Source organism: Clinocottus analis, unplaced genomic scaffold (genome assembly GCF_023055335.1).
Source record: "Clinocottus analis isolate CAN_PGR_092001 unplaced genomic scaffold, fCliAna1.0.p SCAF_32, whole genome shotgun sequence".
Classification (NCBI taxonomy): domain Eukaryota; kingdom Metazoa; phylum Chordata; class Actinopteri; order Perciformes; family Cottidae; genus Clinocottus; species Clinocottus analis.
In genome coordinates, this window is record NW_027176065.1 from 926,806 (window position 1) to 948,284 (window position 21,479).

General features: G+C 41.3%; 1 protein-coding gene across 1 annotated transcript; it reads right to left on the minus strand.

Annotated features, from left to right (window-relative positions):
• Positions 1-4,457: 4,457 nt before the first annotated feature.
• ccdc71 (coiled-coil domain containing 71) lies at positions 4,458-19,866 on the minus strand. Its single transcript, XM_068595778.1, has 2 exons — positions 19,740-19,866; positions 4,458-7,974 (listed from the first exon to the last, which is right to left on the minus strand). Exon 2 carries the CDS (start codon positions 7,962-7,964, stop codon positions 6,891-6,893), a length of 1,074 nt encoding a protein of 357 aa, XP_068451879.1. The 5' UTR covers positions 7,965-7,974; positions 19,740-19,866; the 3' UTR covers positions 4,458-6,890.
• Positions 19,867-21,479: the final 1,613 nt, after the last annotated feature.

Consider the following 21,479-nt stretch of genomic DNA (forward strand, 5'->3'; position numbering starts at 1 on the left):
GGTTTCTACTGCTGGAACCGAGTCGAGAAAGATGGCGACGACGAGTGCAGAAGACAATGAAATGATGTCATTCTAATAGAAGAAAAGACCTCGGTTACCACAAACATTATCATCAGTCACATTTCTATTACTGCTTCTATCATCGTTCCATTGTATCCTCTACTGCTATTGTTACTTGTAGTAATCATTTAGCTTGTATTATCTCCGCTATTAATAATCCTTTTATGTATAATCTGACTATGTAGTAATTGTATTGTGTTCAGTGTGTACACATGGCATCTATTGCTCGTCTCCTCCGTCGCTCTCTGAGGCGTTTTGTTCCTGTGAGGCAAATTTATGATTTTGGGCTCGACAAACAAAACTGAACTGAATATTTGCAATAGTTATTTACAGAATAGAGCAACATAGAAACATTACAGTAAGCACACTCAGGACATTAACATTATAGATTGTGATCAATATGAACAAATACATTATCTTATATGAACAATGTGATCGTGGAGGACACGGAGCCAAATCTGTGGAAAGGAAACAGACTCAAAATTTAGACCTGAACCCAAAGGCTGTCTGTAGGAAGTGGGCGTGGCCTTTGGGACGTCAGCCATTGGTTTGGGAACAGAATTCAATGTTTTTTTGCACCCAGCAACAGAGGTATTCCGACCTGCCAATCACAGTAGCCCCGCCCCAATGCATACCCCGCTTTATGGCTTATTTTACTGTAAATGGGACTATATATTACTAAATGAACATCATTCTGTATTGAAGAAGACTTGAAACTAGAGATTGAGACTAGAGATTGTTTACTGAGGGAATACATGAAGAGAGAAGTAGAGTCCTTTTTTCAAAGACTTCTATACAACCAGGAGTCGCCCCCCTGGTGGCCATGAGAGAGAATACAAGCTTAGGTCACTCCCTCATCGGCTTCACCTCTGAGAACCGGAGGATGCCTCCTTCCTAAACTTTATACAACGACATATTCTTCATTTTAAGTCCAGCTGACGGACGGCACCGCCATCGTTACTCCTCTGATCTACAACACAGACCGTGAGCTCCGTCCCGGAGAGGAGGAGAAATTCTCCGTAGCTTTGAAAATAAACTCAACCGGATGCTCAATTTAGGCAGAAAATCATTGTGGCAAGAACACACACACGCACACGCACACACACACACACACACACACACACACACACACACACACACACGGGATGCGTTTGTGTAGCGTCGTTGCCCAAAAACTCTGATCACTAGAAAGAGAGACGAGACAGATTTACATCAAAGGAGACGTTTCTAATGGATATTTCTGACATTTCCGTCCTGAGACTCTCATTAGAATCAAATGCAACAGCTGCGAGTCAAAAAGGTCAAAACGCAGCCAGCTGAGCATCAGCGCGTCACCTCCTCTCCACACCAAATGTCACTTCTTTCCTCTTCGGCTTTGATATGCGGCTCTCCACCTGCTTCAGGCGGAGAGCACACAGCTCCGACACGTCGTGTGGTTTGTTGAACCTCGAGCTGGAAACACATTTTTCTACAGAAGCAAAATTGATTTTGGCTCGTGCTTTTTTTTTTCTTCTTTTTTTTTTTAACACAGTTGAATGTAATATTATGATATTACCACTAAGGGTTAGTTCACCCAAACATTTAAATAAATGAAGCCATTTACCCACAGTGGTGTCTTGATTATTATTAGAATATTTTATCTCTATCACAGAAATGAAAAGAACTTTACGACGATTGTAAAAATCTGAGTTCAAATTTGATATCTTTAATAATTGCACAAAACTAAGTTGAGGCAAACTAAAGTACAGGTTGATTAACAAACATCTTCTAAACTATCTTATTTCATTTGATGATGATGACCGAAATAGTGAATAAATAAATAAATAAATAAATAATGTAATAAAAATATAAGCAGGCAGATTAACGGATTGACTTTTTACTGATGAATTCCGGCATTAACATGTTTTTAATGAACGTCACCAGGCTTCACTTCCACGTTGACAATATTTCTTCTTCTACGTCTTTTTTTAATGGCGGACGGGCGGAAGCAATATCGCCGCCAACAGGAATGCGGCGGAATTACAGGTCGAGCGAAGCAGGAGTTGGCAGTGAAAAACGTAGATCTTAGTTTCACTCCAAAAATGCTCAAACAAAAAATTATTATTTGAATTATTAAATATTTTATTTAATAAAACAAAATAAAATATGTATACGTGTGGTAGATATGTGTACATTGATTGCAAAGAGAGAAAAAAAACAGTCAACAGTAAATGTAAGTAGATGTAGGCTAATAAATATATGAGCTATGCACATGTAAACAGGTAGGAACGGCAAGTATATAAAAAGGTATACAAAATAATAAAAAAAAGGTAAATAAATATATTAATATATACACTATAAATCACCAGCCAGATGAGTGAACATTCAAAACCAGATTTCCACAACCGTTTGTGAAAATTGTTTGGTAATCCAATTTCTTTACGTTCAAGTTTGTGCATTACTACCTCTTTTATTTCCATATTTAGAGATACATTAACTTTATGTTCCTTTCTACTTTTACTAAGTTCCCACTACGCCTCCTTACTGGGTCCGATACAAACTAGAGGCAGATAACGAGATTCCCAAGATTCCTGTGGGACGGGAGTGTTCACTATTAATCACGTTGACGGGATGGTGAGGGGAAAAAAGGAATCGGGAGGCGGCAGGACGGGCACAGACAATAAATGCATAAATCACCAGTGTCAAAATTTGGGAAAAACTGCAAATATTTATGAACAACACAGTTAATTTCTCACTTAAAAATCATTCAGAACATCCTGCTGTTTGGACAGCTAGGCTAAAGTTAGCGTTGAGCAACAGCCTGGAAGGGTATAGCCAATCAGTGGCAGAGCATAGAGGTGGGTCAGTTTAGTCCCGCCCACACAGAACCAGCCAATCATAATGTGTGACATCATCTGTACTTTGGGCCAATCTAACAGGCCGAGCAGACCCCATGTTGAGGTTTAAGTCTGTTTCCTTCCTGTTAAATTATTGCAGCACGTCGACACACCCGAGGTGATCGTGTTCCTACAAGTTGGAAACCTTGACGAGGTTTCCTCCATCGTAGGTTATTTCATAGCAAAACCAGTTTGATAACGTTGGTATATTACGCAGAAAACAGCGTCAGCAACATGTCCGACAACAAATCTGACAGAAGTGCTAATTGATAACAGATTTACTAGTTGATGCGCGAGCGGCCATCTTTGATCTGAAGGTTGGGGGGTTTGTTTGCCCAACTTTCAGAGTCTAAAATCCTTTGAAATGTCCAGCTGGGAATTTGGAGAATTCCACTTCCCAGATCAAAGGGAACGCCGCCCCCTCGGTGGTTTTGCTGCAATCCTTTGTACCCGGAACTCATGAAAAAAAAGAAAGATCTCCAACACGGAAAAGTGCAACAGAACGGCGGCGCGTGCAGCAAGTCTCTGTGAGCGTGCGGTAAACTCGTCTAACTGGACTCCCGTCTCTTCCAACGAGGTTTCCTTGAAATGTCATAAATTAGATTTCCAGAAATGTGTCCCCACAAGATCTAGTTATTAAATTGAAGTGTTTCTCTAATGGCGCTGTGGGAAGTGATGTAGGTTCTAGAGGCTCGTGAAGAAGCTCAGAGACTTCATTTTGCTGCAGGCGGCCATGTTTTCCCCCCAAAGCAGACGCACCAGGAAGCATTCAGACGGGAAGTCGGGAATACAGACTCTGAATCACCGACTTGCAGCGTCACAGACGCGGGTCGGTTCAGGTTTATGATGCGCTCCACTTCTTGGAAAATTTGAAATTTGAACTACGGCGGCGTTCCAGTTGGAATTCCAACCCCACAATTTTCCACACTGGCAAACTGCGCATTGACTGCATCTAATTTCATTTTCATTTGGACCGAAACATCATAGAGTTTCAATTTCCGTCGGACACAAGTCGTATCCTATGAAAGCTCGTTTCCGAAACTGTGATAAAAAAAATAAATTTGATCCTGTAAGTCACAATTAATATCTCATAACTTTAACGTAGTATCTTATAATTATGAGATAAGTCATAATTATGACTTACAGCATAACATTTTTTTTAATCAGTGGCGTAAACGGGCTTCCATAGTATCCTGTCAATTATATTTCTTAGAAGAAGTCGGAATTGGAAAAGAAATTTAAAAGGTGAATAATTCTCAATAATTGCTTTGTGATTCAGGGATCTCAGAACATGAATACGATCGAATGACGTAATGGAACTAAATTTGCTCAAAATTAGAGAACAAATTATTTTCAGATCAGTTTTATTGAACAAAAAGAGTTTTTCAAAGATCATGTAGGAAATACAATATTATACAAGTGTGGCACAAACAAGACTAACAGAGAGAAGGTCTAGAAAAGGGAATCGTCAGCGGGCATGAACATGATCGCGTACAGACAGATCGCAGGAGGGGGGGGGAGGGGGGGGGGGGCACCAAGACTCTTCCAGAAGATTCACAGGAACAGAGAATTTACAGAGAAGTCTGTAAAGCCGACCAAAGCGCTGACGTGGCCTCAGCGTCAACAGGGCAACGGGTCGCTTACTCCAGAAGCTTGCATGGACTTTGAACCCGGAAAGCAGATTTCCACTTTTAAAAATGTGGTTGCCTGTAGCAGCTTCAACATCTAAACTGGGAATCAGTCTTGTTTTTTTTAAATCTTTTTTTTGTGGTTTTGGAATAAAGTGTCCCGTCATTCCCTGAAGGGTACATTTTATTTGTACATTTTGATGAAAGATCTGGTGTTTTTTTTCTTCTTCTTCTTTTTCTTGAAAAAATAAAATAAAATCTAAGAAAAGGTCCCCTTACTGGCTTTTTCCCAGAGCTTTCATTCACATTGAATGGTCTTGAGATGAGTAAAAAAAAATCTCCATCACAAGCTAGCACGTGGACTAAGAGACTAGTATTTTGGCTTAAAGCATCGTTTTGTGCGATCGAACCAAACGTTTATCTCGTGCAATGTGGTCAAACATCGCAAACAAAAAAATAACTTTTTAGGGAGAGGGGGGGGGGGGGGTCACAAGGGTTCCTCACGGATGATAACATGAAAACGGCTTCAGGCGGCTGCTCACAGTTGAAACCTCTTTTGGAAAGCACGCGCAGCAGGTTTAGCGCGCTAGTCCCCGCTCTGCGACGGCGCGACAGTGCTACCAGTCCCTCAGAAAAATAACTCGCTTGAAGTCATCGCTGCTAAATGCTCTAATCCGAACTAGAAAAACAGAAACATGACGACATTCTTGTGCCGGTCATTTAATTCAGCACCAACGTCGCAAAGTTAGCTAGCACCTGTTGCAAAGGAACAAAAACAGTGTGGGCTCAATGCAAGTCAAACCAAATTTGATATTTCACATATTTTCTTTTTTTTTTTTTTTTTAAATCGACATGCTGCAGGAAAGAAGAACATTAATGACTCATGTTCTGGAAACGGGCGACAATGACGCACTGTCACACTCTCAAAGTGCAATTCCTGCCATAGACGCAGCCGAGCCTGGACGAGTACTGATGGGAGGGGGTTCAACTTTCTGATGCTGGGGTTTAAAATTTAAACTGGTCCGAAACAAAAACAGCCCGCCAGCTTAACAAATGTCACCACAAACATTTGTAATATTTTTTTTATTAAATCAGCCAAAACGAATGTTTCACATCAAGTCTCCAAATGGCAGTTGGTTGCTTGTGAAATACAAATATGTGTTGGACAAAAGTAAATATGGAGCAGCATTATTACCTAAATAAGATTCTGAGATGGAGTTTAATAAAAAGATAACTTAGGTCTGAAGACTGAAGAATTATTGGATCTAATAAATCTCAATGGATTTCCCAGAAATGTTCAACAAGGACCAAGTTCCCCGTCCGTACTCGCCGTTTCCTGCAGTTGACTGATGCGTTTTGTTACTACAAGTCATCAAATCACCCAACAGTTGAACATCCTCCAAGTCTTTTGTTTCCATGTGTGAATAAACTAAAACCCCCAAAAAAGGAACACTTTGTGAAGGACAAACAAATCATCCAAGTATCAATCCATCTCTCGCGGGTTTGGTTCCCCCGCTGTACTCGCTCTCAGAGCCTCCTCGATTTCCAGTGGAAACAACAAAAATACAAACAAATAAACGGAAGACAAACCAAACACTTCCCTCCCGCCCTCGGCCCCTTTTTGTTTAGTTCATTTGTTTTGCTGGGACCGACCAACCAACCGCTACGTCTGCTCGTCTGAAGGCTTTGGAGACCTGCTCATCCCACCGGTTCATCGGTACACTGGGATTATCCCGTCCCAACCACTAGATTAACTCCTTCTTTCCAGTGGAAAATGGGGCGCTGCAGACGGACGGCACCGTTTTGCAGGCGCAACAAGTAAAAAATACTTTGCGACCAAAACAGCAGCATACTTCAAATTAGTTATAAATACTCTTTTTTTTCTCCAAAATGTGAGCCCCCAGTGCCTTGTTGAAGGACAGGAAGTTCACCGTTAACAGTCACAGTGGATGCCGCGTCCTACACTACATCCACAGCATCGGCGAGCAGCTCGAAGCAGAATGATGGTCGGTTGAAGTGTTGTATCGTGTAAACTAAAGACCGTGAACATGTACCAGCGTTCGGCCGATAGTCGTTTCCCAGCCTGCTGAGAAACGCAACACCCGACTTCAAATGCCTTTTAATCCCGACAGCGGCCCCCCCGTCAGGAACCAGAAGGTCCACAGACGGACTCTGACTTCTCAACCTCCCAACACACAGCAGAGATCACGAAAAAACCCATGTCGGACATCTGTTATGAACACTGGGGCTCAGCCAGGAAACAGCCTAATGGATGTAAAACACTAACATCTGCTAAAGGAAACAATGGTTGTGAGGGGGGGTATCGTCACTTATTCTGGTATCTGAAGTCTCTCAGCACATAGTTGAGAGGTTGGATCTGAATCACTGGAGACAAGTTCACCTGGAGGATCTTCTGAGCTTTTCTGCGGGCCTCAGCCAAAGAGCGAGAGTCATCCACTTTTACAATTTTCCACCTAAGACTGTTTTTGTCCTTCCAGCCGTTTCTCTGCCGGGTCAGTATGTTAAGTTCCTTGGGGCCCCGACCGTCTCGGTGGACGCCGTTGCTCTTCCAGCCGTTGCTGGTGAGCTCCGTGTGAGTCTCCGGGAACGCCCGTCCGTTTGCGTAGAAGACCGGCGCGGAATCGCCGATGAGGGCGCCGTCCAGCCGGATGGGGCAGGACAGGCTCTTCTGGCTGAACAAGGCAACGGCTTTGGTGGGCGCCCCACCACCGTTCTGAGAAGGCTGCGAAGGTATTCCTGAAAGCGTTGGAGGGTGGTGCTGCTGCGAAAAGGCAACAGAGGGCGCCTCGGAGGACGGGTCCCAGGAAGTGTGGATCTGGAGTCTCGCCGTGTGGAAGCCAGATAGGCCCTCGATGTTGGTCAGTCTGAGGCACGGTCGCACCTCCAGCTCCTGCGACATCTCCACGCTCCGGATGGGCGTCCGGCTGCAGACGACGGCACGGTGGTCCACCAGCAGCTCCGGCGGGCGGACCCCTTGGATCTTGGGGTTACACTTCTCGTAGGCGTTCCAGGACGGGTGCACCTCCCTCTTCTTGACCAGGGGCTTCCTTCCCCTCCTCTTGGTGGCGGGCCTGACGTTCCGGCTCTGCGACTTCAGCATGTCTTCCGTCAGCGGTTGGTTCGTGCAGGAGCGGTAGCCGTACACGTCTTTGCTGCGCAGCACGGTGGGCTTGTGGCCCTCCTCGCCCAGCTCCTTCAAGAAGGTGACCAGCTCCTCGCTGCTCGAGAGGTCGCGGGACATCGGGCTGAGGATCTTCAGGGCGTCCAGGAGGACGTTGTGCCCCGCCGACGAGATCCGGGACCAGGAGTGAACGGCCCGGTCTTCATTGGCGAACGCCAAAGGCCGGCAAACCACGGGACCTCGTGCCGCCTCAGCCATGTTTCTCGTCCTGCCGGGAATACAGAAAGCATTTGGTTAAACTGAATCACAGAAATGGAAGAACCACCTTTGTTTTGTTGTTCTTTTGCAACAACTCTGTTTGGTCTCCATTCTTTCAAAAGATGAATTTACCCCCAAAAAATATTTTCAAATAAATGCAAAGGCAGACACATATTTATGACACTTCGTTGCATCTTTATTCAGACACACATTTCAACATTTGTTTGACTTTTTTCTTCTGTCGTTCATAGGTTGGACAACGTTTCTGCCCTTATGGAAATGTCTCTGTGATGCACATCAGAGATACTGTCGTCACTGGAAGAAATGAGGTCCATTGATTCCTGGAGATGATTTGATTTAATTACACATGATGTGCAGTTTCAATTTTACGGCAGTATGACTCCGAAGGGCTGACAGCTTGAGGCGGTTCATCTTTCCTCAACATTTCTATCCCATCGTCATTTCATTCCCGCTGGTTCTGGGTGTCGAGACCTTCTGACCCCGGAAACCGAGGTGGATCCGCAGCAGAGTTCACCGTGACATCTCGTGGTTAAGTGACCTGAATCTAAAATAATAACGTGACCATGTAGTGTAGCAGCTGTGAACACACAGGCTGGGGATTGCTTTAATTGCTAGATTAATGCTTGGGGGAGAAGCTAGTTTACCGTCAGCAAGCAGTGTAGTCAGACACCTTCGCATAGCCGGACCAACAGACAGCAGTGGATATAAAAAAAACAATAAAGCTCCACGATCTGCTGGGAAAATGACCCCAGCTGGCTCGTTAAAACGGCACCATCGCTCAGTTCAGCTTTACACCTTTGTGCCCTCAATCTAAACGAGCTTCGTTAGCTTACATGGCAACCAGGACCTTTGAGACCGTAGAAACAACGCCCTCGGATCCTTGTCGAGGGACGGATACTGACAAATATGTAATTCTTTTTTAAATCCTCACCTCTACCACCAAAAATTGGACAAAGGAAACAGCAATTTATCTCTCTCTTTTCATAAGTATTACGATTTTTCAATTCTCTTGTTGCCGTGATAGACACACAACACATTTTAATTTGAGCAGAGGAGTGAGATCTACTACAAAACAGTCGCTGAACGGCGTCACACCCACACCGGTCACAAGTGCAAGCTTCTGCTTACCTTTACCCGTGGGTCACGTCTACCTCGCTGAACATTTGTGGTAGCCTATGTTGGACCACGGATGATGCACCTTTATTTCACAGGCAACATTGCCAAGTTCACACAATGCTAATTAGGTCTGATGATAGACCACGCACTGCTAAAAGTACTACCGAGTCTAGTTTAGCTTTCGTCAGAGTGTACAGGAACCGACTCTCCGCTTTAATCACACCCTCAACCTTGATTAGGCACATAACATTTAATAGTTTTTCTTTTCCACAGAACGTTCTTCTAAACTGACCATTATTCAAGAACTTTTGAATATTTAATATCGGTTACATGCCAAAAGGCAGAAGTTTCTAGTCTAGATTTTAAACCGATAGTGCTGTTGCTAAATTTAAAGAAGCGATTACTGTCTCAATACAAGAGGAATCCGATGCTAACTTTAGTCCCACCCAAGTTTATCATCTCGTTACAGTACTACAGGCTTGTAGCTGATTACATTAGACTCCATTGCCTCTCGAAAAAAAAGAAGAATATATTAAAACCAAAACGGTAGTCAGCTCCATGGTAGAACACTCAAACATGCCAATTAAAGCAAATATCCCCCAAAAAAACTTGAAAGGATATGGCGTTCCACCAATTTGAAAGCATCTTGGTTTGGCTCGACAAAAAGTAGCTGTAATTAAACCTCTTTTATATATATATTTAAAAAAAACCTATTGATCCAGATGTGTTGGAGAGGAAAGGAGGGTTAGAGATTGGTATATAGCTTTCCAAGATCCATGAGAAAGCACTTTGTGCTAAATCCTGTCTGAAAATCCTCAAACTGTTCAGAGACAGCACTGGTGAAAATTATTAATGACCTTCTTATTGCATCAGATGAAGTACATGCCTGAACACTTTTGAGATCTCAGTGCTGCATTCGACACCATCGATGGTCATATCATACTACGGAGCTTTCTTTTAAAAAAGAAAGAAAAGCTCCATTTGTCTTCAGTAGGAACCAATAGTCTTGGGGCTAAGTGCCACCGACAGAGAGTTTTATTTAATTTGTCTATTTGTCTAGGACCTGTAGAGAAAACCATCTCAGACAAAGATGTAGCGTATCAGATTTAACAATTAGTCCATTTTTATCGGCATCTTCTGGGCAAGTCAGAAAGGATTTGTTGACGATAAGAAAAACATAGAATGACTTCAGACCAATCCTTTTAAAAGTTGTTATTTTTGTAAGTAGACTCCAACGACTGAGACCCATCTTTGTCATGCTTAATGCTTTTTTTAGTGACCATTTCTATGTTACTATTTTACTATAGCTAGGTCGCTTATCCTGCCTCCAAACCAACCAGGGGACGATCAGTCAACACCAGACCTCTTTGAATCAAGAACACATCAGAAATAGGCAGTGATTTAGAAGTCTGGAACCAGGGTTGTGGTAAATTAAGAGTCATTAATACTCATCTTCTGGGGACCATGAACGTTGGCACAAAATTTGAGCCTGCACAATATCAACCCCATATTCCATAGTCTTACTTTCAAACTGCTACTTGTTTATTTTTGCTGGGAGAACTTGCTATATTTAGACGATGTATGTTTTCAGATCAACAAGAGGGCAAAAGAACTTCTCATGTGGTTAAAGACCAGAAAGCCATCAACTGTAGAGAAAAACAAGACAAACCTACACTAGCGAACCTGGAGAGGCTAATTAGCACACAAAAGTCTGCAGATGATCATAACATAGGAGCTCATCAAATAACAAACTGCTCTGTGTCTAACCCACCCGCCCAGCAACCAAAAAAACATGAGTAATTAATTTATTCCTTTTGCGGTTCAAACAATGAAGAAGACAGCGCAGCTTGCAGGAGAAAAGCAGGCCAGCAAGATCTCTGGCGACTCTGCAATTGAACATCAGGCCCATTAATCAGAGGCAGCAACACACAAAGTATCCAGACTGCTGCCAGACAGACAGAAGGACGGCACACCCACCAACAGAAAATTGCAGAGTTCACATCCCCACCTGGTACCAGTAGGGGTCCTTTGATTTCTGCAACGCGGAAAATAAGGACTGAATTGTGGGGGATGTGGCTGCAATTTAAAAAACAAAAACACACACACACACACACAACACACACACACACACACAATACTTTTTAACCACACGATGCTACAACGTCCTCGACCAATCACAGCGACAGCAATATATGGAATAGTCTGAATCTTTGAAGCTTAGTTCATAATCTTGACAATCAAATTATAAAAATGTTAAATGCCACACAGCTTCTTTTTGTCATTAGGGTTAGGGAATCTTTCTGCACAGTTGCAGATAAAGATTAGGCTACGTTAATATTTTGGAATCTGACATTTCCAAACAGAAGATTAACAAAAGTATTAAAAAAACAGATTTAGAGGAATCTTTGTTTGTTGCGGATAACAACGGGTTTGCATACTAAGAACTACTGTTGCCTTCAGGTAGTTATCTTTAAGATTGGATTACCACTATGAGCTAATCTCATCAATAATCTGCTACAGGACTAAATAATTGCTGTAGTGAATAAATTCACAACAGAATTCGAATTTATTTATATTTTTAAACAAACTGAAAATTGTTTCTAGAACAGTTACAACAGCAAAATCACTATATAAAGTAATTAGTGTCTCGATATGTAAAATGTTAACAAAATTAACATATCTGAGTCTATAATGGAAACAGACATCCGGCAGTTATTCCTCGTCCTATTTTAACCGATTGCGTGTGCTGTGCTTGTGTAAATATTGCGTTTGGTGACGGTGCAGCTCTGCTGGGCTGCATATGGGTGGAGACTGCAAATAACATTGTAAGTGAGGTGTATTGAAGTAGACACATACGTGATCATGTTGAGCATCTATAAACGCAAAAAAGGATCTACGTCGAAGAAAAAGCAGGAACCATTCACTTGACAAATTACACTACAGCTGCCACAGGTGCTAGCTGTCTGGGGCCCTTTGGATATCGTACATCTCTACCAGTAACGTTGGTATTACTGGTTCAAGTGGAGAGTCGTCGTAGCATCAGTGCTAACCGGATGAGGTCTAGTCTCATCCGGTTAGTTTATTACGGGCAGCTTGAGATGAAAGGAAGAGATGGAGTATGATGATCTTCAAACTTGTTCCGTAAAATTCTTAAAACAAAAAAATTCAGTCATACGTACGAAACAATAAATGGCAATACAGAAATAAGAAATATTTGTTGCACGTCTTGTATTTTTAGTTTAAAATAATGGTGAGTGACACGCACAAAATGATAGACCCCACGCTACAAAGATAAAGCCAACACTGTCCCATTCAGTCAAATGGTCTCTTAGAGAATTGTGTTCTGGATTACGTCAGAGTTTAGTGTGATATTAGACGTTATCATATTCAACAATAATTTACAAAAGAACTACAATAAGATTTGACAATTTATATTACTGGGCTCTGAAGGAAGAAAATGATTACAGACACGCCACAGTAATTTTTCAATCTGCACTTGAATATTGGACTGCATGAACGAGAGAAAATGGACTTTGTTTACCAAAGAGGCTCGATGCTCAATTCTTTGTATGACATGATGCCAGAATGATGCCCAGATAATCTTTTTGTAGTTGCTCTTTGCATCCCTCCTGATCCAAAAAAGCCCAACAGGAATGCACTGGGTTTTGTTTTTAATGCTTTACTTGTGTTGCAAAGGGGCTGCAACTGCATTTGGTTTAGCAACCCTGTGTAAAAAAGGGATGTCAGGGCATAGTTTCAATAGAATAAAGCGCACAACAAAAAGCATGGGAGGGATTGATAAAGAAACAAAAACTTAGAGGCACGAGATAAAATACCGTAAGGTTGTGGAAAACAACCATAACAACCATAACAGTTTATGGAGGAGAGCAAATAGTTTTTGGGGTATGTTCTCTCAAGTAAGTCCCACAAAAAGGACATATTTAATTGTATAAACGTATGAATTTGCCCACTCTGAACTCAGTGTGCTGCTTCATGAACCCACCAGTCCTTTTCTTTCTTCAAGTGATCGAATATTTATCAGCATTCATCTCAATGCGATGTTAAAATGCAGGCCTAAAACTACGCCAACACTCATGGACTGATTTGTGGTCTTTTACTGTGAAAATTGAAACTGAGAACGGAAAACAATATACCCCCAAAAACATGGTATCTTTGTTTGAGTGGACAAATGTATTCGCTGGCATGACCAGTAATTTTAACGGACCATAGTCGCCTCGTGATATCTTTATATAAACCTGTGTGTCGTCTGCATAATAATGCTTTGACATTTTTGGGAGCATGTACGTGTTGAACAGAAGAGGCCCAAGAATGGAGCCTTTGGGGACAATTGTACAGAACCAAGAAGGTATTAAACAATTGTACTGAAAAAGTGCCAACGTGAAGACATTCCCTCAAAGTCTTTCTGAGGTATTGTGTTCACGAAAATGAAATTCCTTCCAGGTAGTCCCAAAATATCAACTTCAAAACATTATGCTATTTGCTGTGGCTGTCGCTACAGTGCAGGATTAAAAATGGAGAGATTATTGTTTCGCTTTATGTAGTTGAATACAATTGTTGTTGTTGTTATGGTGCTGTTAGATTGCCGCTTGACTGGCCCCCACCTGCATAACTCATTAGGGCAAGCTGGAGAAGAAGTCTGCAGCAAAAGTGTTGTTTTTGAAAAGCCCAAACAAACAAATTTGGATTGAAGGATAAAAATTCACGAAATACCCGAAAAAAAGCCCCCGATTTTGAGTTACCACAAATGGAGGATATGAAAACAGAAACAACTTGCTCAAGCGTTTCTTTAAAAACAGTTGGCTGAGACCCAGAAGACGGTAGGTGAGGCAGAGAAAGCCTGAACAAATAATTTGAACATTTGTGCGAACAGAGATAGTCATCCCAAAAAAACCCAACACATCGATGATCACAAAGAGTACCAACAACCACCACAACAACATTTTAGTCTGATGTTGAGAGTCTTTGAGATAACAAAGTCCACAGTGTGGCTCTTACTCTGTGTGGGCTCCGTCACATGAGCCAGAGTTATCTAGAATACAATAGTTCTTTAGTGCTGCCATCCTGGAGATTGTCAACGTGAATCGCCAACAATGACTAAGAAGTCCATGCAGACAGCAGCTTGGCAAAGTCATCAGAAGCGGTTGTACTGTATTCAGGTGGCCTGAAGCCGTTTAAGGGCCTGTGTCTAAAGTGATGTCATCAGCGCTTTTCTGAGAAGTTCAGAGACTTTCATTTTGAAGCACACTGAGCCTTTTCTCTGAGCGGCCGCTTAGCCTCTCTACTCATTTGGAACAATTGGAAAAAGACGCTGGCCTTCAGAGTAAAAAAAATGCCATGTGGACACAGGCCCTTCGATTGCATCTTGACATGAGGAATTCAACTGGAAGAGCAACACATTCGAAAGAGGCAAATTTCCCATAAGGCATCTGCTTGCATAGTATTATTAAACAAAATGGCAACTCTACTTCTTGTCTTACACACTGTAGCGTTGTTCATAACACTGCTGTTGGGAGGGGTTGACTCAATAAGCACTTTTATCTTGTTATGGCCAAGTTTAAAGTGGATAAAAACATCAAATCAAGATTGTGAATTCATTAATCAATGCGTTGCCACCTGCCAGAGACTGGATGTTTAATAAAGCAAAGTGTGTGTTAAAAGCAGTGTTTGTCAGCAACACGGAATTTATATGAAATTTGAAAAATTAGTTAGACCCAGTTGAGTATCTTGTTCACTCGAGGGACGGTCGATGTGGAGAAAATCAAATATACAAGTTGTACACTAACAAGGCATTGATCGGCTCAAGATCAACTGGAAACTTATGAACTGAAAACATGGGCGAGTATTAGGGTTGGGCGGTAAAGCAGTTCAACCGGTTTCAATTTTCCCATACAGTATGAATTCACGCATAGCCGTAACAACTGATGTCGCTCTTTGTCTGGTAGCAAAATATATTGTTCACCGCTCAGCCTCAGCGGTCGGAGCTACTTGTCTTACGTGTTCTGGTTATGACTTTAGTCATGTTTAAAACAATTAATAACACACAACTAATGTTCTTTAACAGGGTAAAACACCACAACACATCAGTTTGTGACAAACAATTTGTAGCACTAATAATTGTACATACAAAAAATTACACTGCCGAACTGCGTGCTGGGTACAGCTCACCCACTATCACAACAAGAAGAAACTCTGTTGCTACATTAAACGAAAAAGACCGACGCAAGACGAACAATGAGCGACCAGAGATGCACCAATACAACTTGTAACCAAGAGAGGAGCTAAGTCGGCTGTTTGGAGGGGTTTTGGTTTTGAAAAATCCAACGTAGATCAGAAAAAGATTTATTGCAAAGTTTGTCGAGCTGCTATTATTGCCTCTGGTAGCAACGCTAGCAATTTACTTATTTTCAAGAGTGTATGCGATTAAGGTCCTCTGATTCAAGACCGTCAACAGTGACCATCAACGTGGCAGTGCGAGTGAATCAGTGAAGCCAAAGGGTCAGACATCGCTTCAAGAGGCATTTGCTCGAGGCAGTGCCTTTGAAAAACGGCGACATTACAGACGCAAGAACGATCCACCTCTGCAAGGGCATAGTCCCGCTATAGAGAAACATATTTTTTTTGCATTTTGGTTAGACACATTTGCAACGCTGATTACTGTGTGGTATTTGTTTTAAATGTACGTTGGTACATAGCAGGTGCCAAGAAGCTGAACATGAAGGGACTCAGGACCCAGAGGAATGTAGGTGGGGAAAAAACCGGAAAGACAGAACAAAAGACACACCACACAAACAGCTGGTCAGTTGGCCAGTTGTCCTTTATAACGTCAATGAATTAATGAGTTAACTCAATAAAAAAAAATATATTACCGTGAAAACCACCAGAATCTTACAAAACACTATTATATGAATTTTTGGTCAAACCGCCCAGCCCTAGCAAGTAGTACTTGGTATTGTTTTGTTTTTTTAAAGATACAAAGTGATTACTAAAAAATCAAATCTCCTTCCAGTCAACTGATCCTACGTTATTGTTTTGTAGTGAAATTATAAAAATAATAACATACAAATAAGCCCTCATTTCACCTTAAAAATCTGCTATCAATGGCGACGCATTCAAGGCGTTAAGGGAAACAAAATCGTCCAACAAAAGTTGTTTTGTTTTTTTCCCAGTTTATTTTTTTAGTGTTCATTCCTGATAATTGAATCACGTAAAATTTCACAGCGACAAAAACACCAGTTAAAGGTGGTTATTAAAGACGATCAACCTCGACACGGAGCGTAATTACAGGACAACAGCTTAACAAAACTGGCAAAAGTGATGCGTTTGCTGGAGTGTAGGGACAAAAACTAAAATGTTGTCAGCACAGTTTAGTTGGTCAGTTCAAATAAACTTGTCAGTTCTCTTCGGTAGACAAACTATGCAACGGAGACACTTTCTAACATTAAATATTTCCTTTGCATTTCTGTGCCAGAGTTTGTTAGTTAACGGGCAACATGTACACAATAACAAAATGTAAAGATTTACACAACTCTTTTTAATCTAACAACTGCATCCTAAAAAAAAAGAGAAAAGCAACGTACACTTTCAAGTCTTAGAGAAAAAAGATATAAAACAACGTAGTCGGTTTGTTCTGCGATGTCCTGTTCAATATATAGTTAATATCACAGCAGTCTGACCACAGTTTATGATGGTGCTTTTGATGGCAGCCATGATGGAAAATCAGACCATAGAACTGCAAGACAGCCGACCCAAATTTTGGACAAATCCAAAATCTATCCGATTGTCTGAGAGTCCGATCGTTGATCGCACTCGTGACTCTCAAACTGTTCATCGAATGACAACCGATCAAGACTAATTTCGACCCAATTCTAAAATTAGACAAAGGCATCCACTTCAGGGTGAAAATCTGGCTTAAATGCCGGTAAGTAACACGATTGATAACGAGAATGGACATCAAAGTAGTCTCAAGGGCACACACGCATCAGTGGAAGAAAATAAACCACAATGACAGATTAAGGGTATTTTTTTGAGGTTTAAACTGTACTAAAAAGTAATGGTTAAAAATATTAATGATCTCAAAACTGACCCACCGGGTAAGTTCAGATTGAAGCGTTAGCCATTATTATTTAATAATTTGGTCTTTAAATGAAATGAATAATGTAGTGCGTCATATAAAGTCATAGCCTAGTATGTCATAAAAAGCCAGAAACTGCGCTATGACTGTATGTCATAAAATATAGTACGTCATTAAAAAAAAAGGCATAGTACAGTGTGTCATATAAAAAAAAATGTTAAATCATAAAACGTTCATAGTATAGTGCATCATAAAAATCATAATGTAGTACATTATAAAAAATTGTGATAAACTAAACATAAAAGTAATGATGGAAATGTTTATTTTCTCAACTAAACAAAAACAGTTAAAACAGAGTGCCAAATTATCCATTACTATCCATTTACCAGAGCAAAGTACTGAAAAGTAGTGGATAGTATTTCAAAGACAAAAAAAAACACTGGGTATTAATATAAACCTATGAAGTATGTGAGAATTATCTTTCCTATTTGCTTCTGCTTCTCACAGAGAGAACGGACATGTTAGCCAGCTAAAAGTGCTGGAACAATTTTCCAACAAGTAACTACATTTTCATAATACAGGAGTTCATTTGCGGTTTCGCTGGTCATGACATATCGAGGAAACATAAAACAAGTAGCTTGCATCAGGAACCTGTGTGCCTGTGGGTATCGCAAAGACGCAGTCGTTCAGTTAAATATCGCCTGCTTGGAGGACGTATTCCACGCGTGTGCAGTAGATCGTTAGGCTACCATCTATCGAGTAGTGACTGTGTGGACGAGTTCAGACGGGTCTGCAAGGTCACAACAAATTGCTGATAGGGTGGTGACGAGAGAAGACTGTTTATTGCCAGCCAATGTATTTCAAACCTGGCGGGCCATAGCATTAGCGAGCATGGTTCAGTTGAGATCTAAGCTCCTGCGTCTTGTTTGCCACCGAGTGATTTATTTGAAGAGGTTAGCTTCGACCATAACGGTAACCTTGGCCCAGGTAAGATGGACTGACCTTTACGACGAGTTATTCTCATTTTATTGACAAACTGCTTTAACGAGTTTTGGTGGAGCTGCTGCTGACACCTAGAGGTCAAATTCAGCATTACGGTCTGGTTGAGCGTTGTGGATTATTATCAAAAAGGCCAACTTTCATTACACTGTGACAATAAAATTTATTCCGCCATGCCGAGCATGCATCCTGGATTGATTGTTGTTTGTCTGTCGGCCATAGCAGACCAGAAAGTAGCATGGCAAAATGTATCCTTGCATCTTTGAGGCTGCATTAAGAGGATTGGTGACCTACGTTGGAGAACAACATTGACATACTATTCGTACAAAGAGCAACACAAAATGTACTTTTCCGTCGGTAAAATAACTACAATTTGACAGCGAGTTACAAAGATGCCGTTAGAAGGAAAAAACATAGCTCACATAATGTACCGTAGAAAATATTAAAATATTTAATCATGTTAAATGTGTCTTTTCAATAATACTAGCACACTACGGTGGGAATCACCAGAGGTCCCAAGATACGATATTATAAAAATATTGCGATATTGTCACGATACTGCGATACCTTGAGTGATATATTACGATTTATACAGCCTTGGTTTCCCAGGAAGTGCAAGGTTCAATCATGGAAAATCAATTTTTGCAAAGTAGCAACTAACACGTTGTCAGACTGGTTTCCATCGGACAACAATTTAGCATTTAAACTGCTTAAATCCATCTCCTGAGCTGGCTATTTGTGAAACAGTCCGGTCACACACATTGTCTCAACTCCAGTCTCACATCTCAAGTTGCTGGCAATAAGTCTTGGTCGAGATAGCCGCAGGCTTCACCGAAAACTAGCCACTTGCCCTCAAACACATATCAATCTTCAGATATCCGATGATGGGTCACATGCAGTCTTGCCGTCATCATAACCACAATAACTTCTTTCCTCCCTCAAAAACATCTGCGATGACTACAGGTCAACACAGCTAACGAAACCAAAAAACACACCGATGTCTTAACTCATCTGACAAGAACAAAGACAATCTATAAATGGTGCCACTACTTTTTATTTGTAAACATCAAAAACGCCTTTAAAAAAATAAATAAAACCAGAGCAGCTAATCAGCGTTAAGCTACAGAAACGTGCGCAAAAAGCTGCGTGGTGACGTAGCTCTCGAGCGCCCCCCTGCTTCACGAACTGGCACTAGGACTCAGTTTAATTTCCATGAACGCTCAGCTGAAGGCAGATATATTCACGCAGCAGCCGTACAAAAGCTCACTCGTAACTTTCAAGGGTTTGATGAAAGACGTCGCCATTTTTTCCACACGGACTTGTGAACTGCCGACAAGCCCGGCTCGAACAGACACTCTCCCAGCAATCTTTCTTCTGTCTGAGCAGCTACGAGTTTCTGGAGGCTCCCCACAGCCCTTCCGGTCAACCAGGCCCCCCTTTTAGCCTCGCCGGAACATTATCTGACGTATTTGAGGAGTCGGTACCGTGAAGGTTACCGACGTGAAGGAAAGCGCTCAGCGAAAAAAAAAAAAAAAAGGCGGTATTACCTTTTAACGGCGCTGTTTCGGCATCCTCCGGTCACCGCTGCGCCGACGCTCCACGGTAAAATGGCTGCAACAACAGCGGTGTGGATGACAGACCAGGGGAAGAGAGGCGGAGGCAGCCGGGGAGAGAGGAGAGGGGGGCGGGCTCTGTTAACCCCGCCGAGGAGGGGGTGGAGGTGGGGGCGGGGAACGGGGCGCGAGTTGGCTGAGAAAAAATATTCAACCGAGAATATTTTTTTTAATTACAAAAAAAAAAAGAAATCTTGTCATGAAATAGAACCCACAAACAAAAATAAAAAGACAACAATAACAACAAAACGTTTTTATTTCATTGTAATTATTGGAAACAACCGTGACGCCTCAGTAAATTGTGACGTCACCACTGGGCGTGGCTTATGCATGACGCAACCATCCCAGTGGCCTATCAGTGGCGAGAAAAAGGTTAACTAAGAACATACTATAGTACTGTGAATGCAGTTGTATACTTCTACCATGCTACCACGTTTTGTAGTCAAGATACTTTAAACAATATTTCATTTCAATATAAATCTGCAAATTATGATATATTGTTATAGATTAAGGCACCATACGCACTTAAAGTGCACTTGCACACTTTAACTTATTTTTTAAACTGTACACTGAATATTATTACATTGTTAAAATAAAGCAGGTGTTCCAAATTTATTTGAAAAATAAGTACATTTCATGGTTTACATTGGCTCTAAACTCTATCTACTGTTTTAAATTAGTCCTAATCTGAAAGGTTGATTCTGAGAGAGTAGACAGTATGGGACATCATAAAATAAAAGAATGTAAAAGCTCTCTAATCAAACTCTTTTTTTTATTTTTTTAAATTATTTCCTTAACTACTGTTTAGCATTAAAAACCCAGCACAGAACTAAAGCTCTCAGCACATTACAATATGTATGAATCAGTGTTGGCTTATGAACAGGTTATTGGAGTATTTTGTTTGTGTTTTCACACATCGTTACCTTATCCGGTTTACAGAAACCGGGATAAGCCCTTAGCCAATACACAGAAAGTAATATGAATATTCTTGTAGGCGCGCCTTTAGACAAGTGATGTAACAGAAATACAAACAATGGCGGCTGCAAAAGCCGCTCACTTCTGGAGTGACCATGACCCAATAGATGTAGTCATCGTGACATCACCCATGTCTTTGTGGATTTCAGTTTTTCAGCCTCTGCTTTTGCTGATTTCGACTGTCAACATCTTGTTTTTTTTGCAACCACTGAACTGAAGTGACCATATATGGACTTGATGTAGAGATACGCCGTATGCGGCTCTGGTAGAGAAAGACCTGTCAGTCACAAGGTAGCCCCGCCCTGAAGCATACCCTGCTTTATGGTCTATGTGACTCTAAATGGACCAACATTTACTAAATGAACATCCTGCTGTATTGAAGAAAACTTGAAACTAGAGATTGAGACATAAACTTATGTTTACAATGTTTACTGAGGGAATACATCAAGAGAGAAGTAGAGACAGTTTCTCTATACTTCTATATAAACAGACTCTTCTTTGTTGCCCCCTGATGGCCATTAGAAAGAATGCAAATGTTTTTCTTTTCTTTTTTATTATCTTTATTATCTGTTTTAATTTAACTATTACTTTATTATTATGGGAAGGGGGAACAGGGTAAAATGTTTGCTGTGTATTGTTCTGTTGATATTCAATTTGATGTGACTTGCGACTGCAAATCAATAAATACACTGTTAAAAA

What these genes read in the sequence shown, in the direction of transcription:
- ccdc71 (XM_068595778.1), bottom strand. Translation starts at nt 7,964, where the DNA reads ATGGCTGAGGCGGCACGAGGTCCCGTGGTTTGCCGGCCTTTGGCGTTC.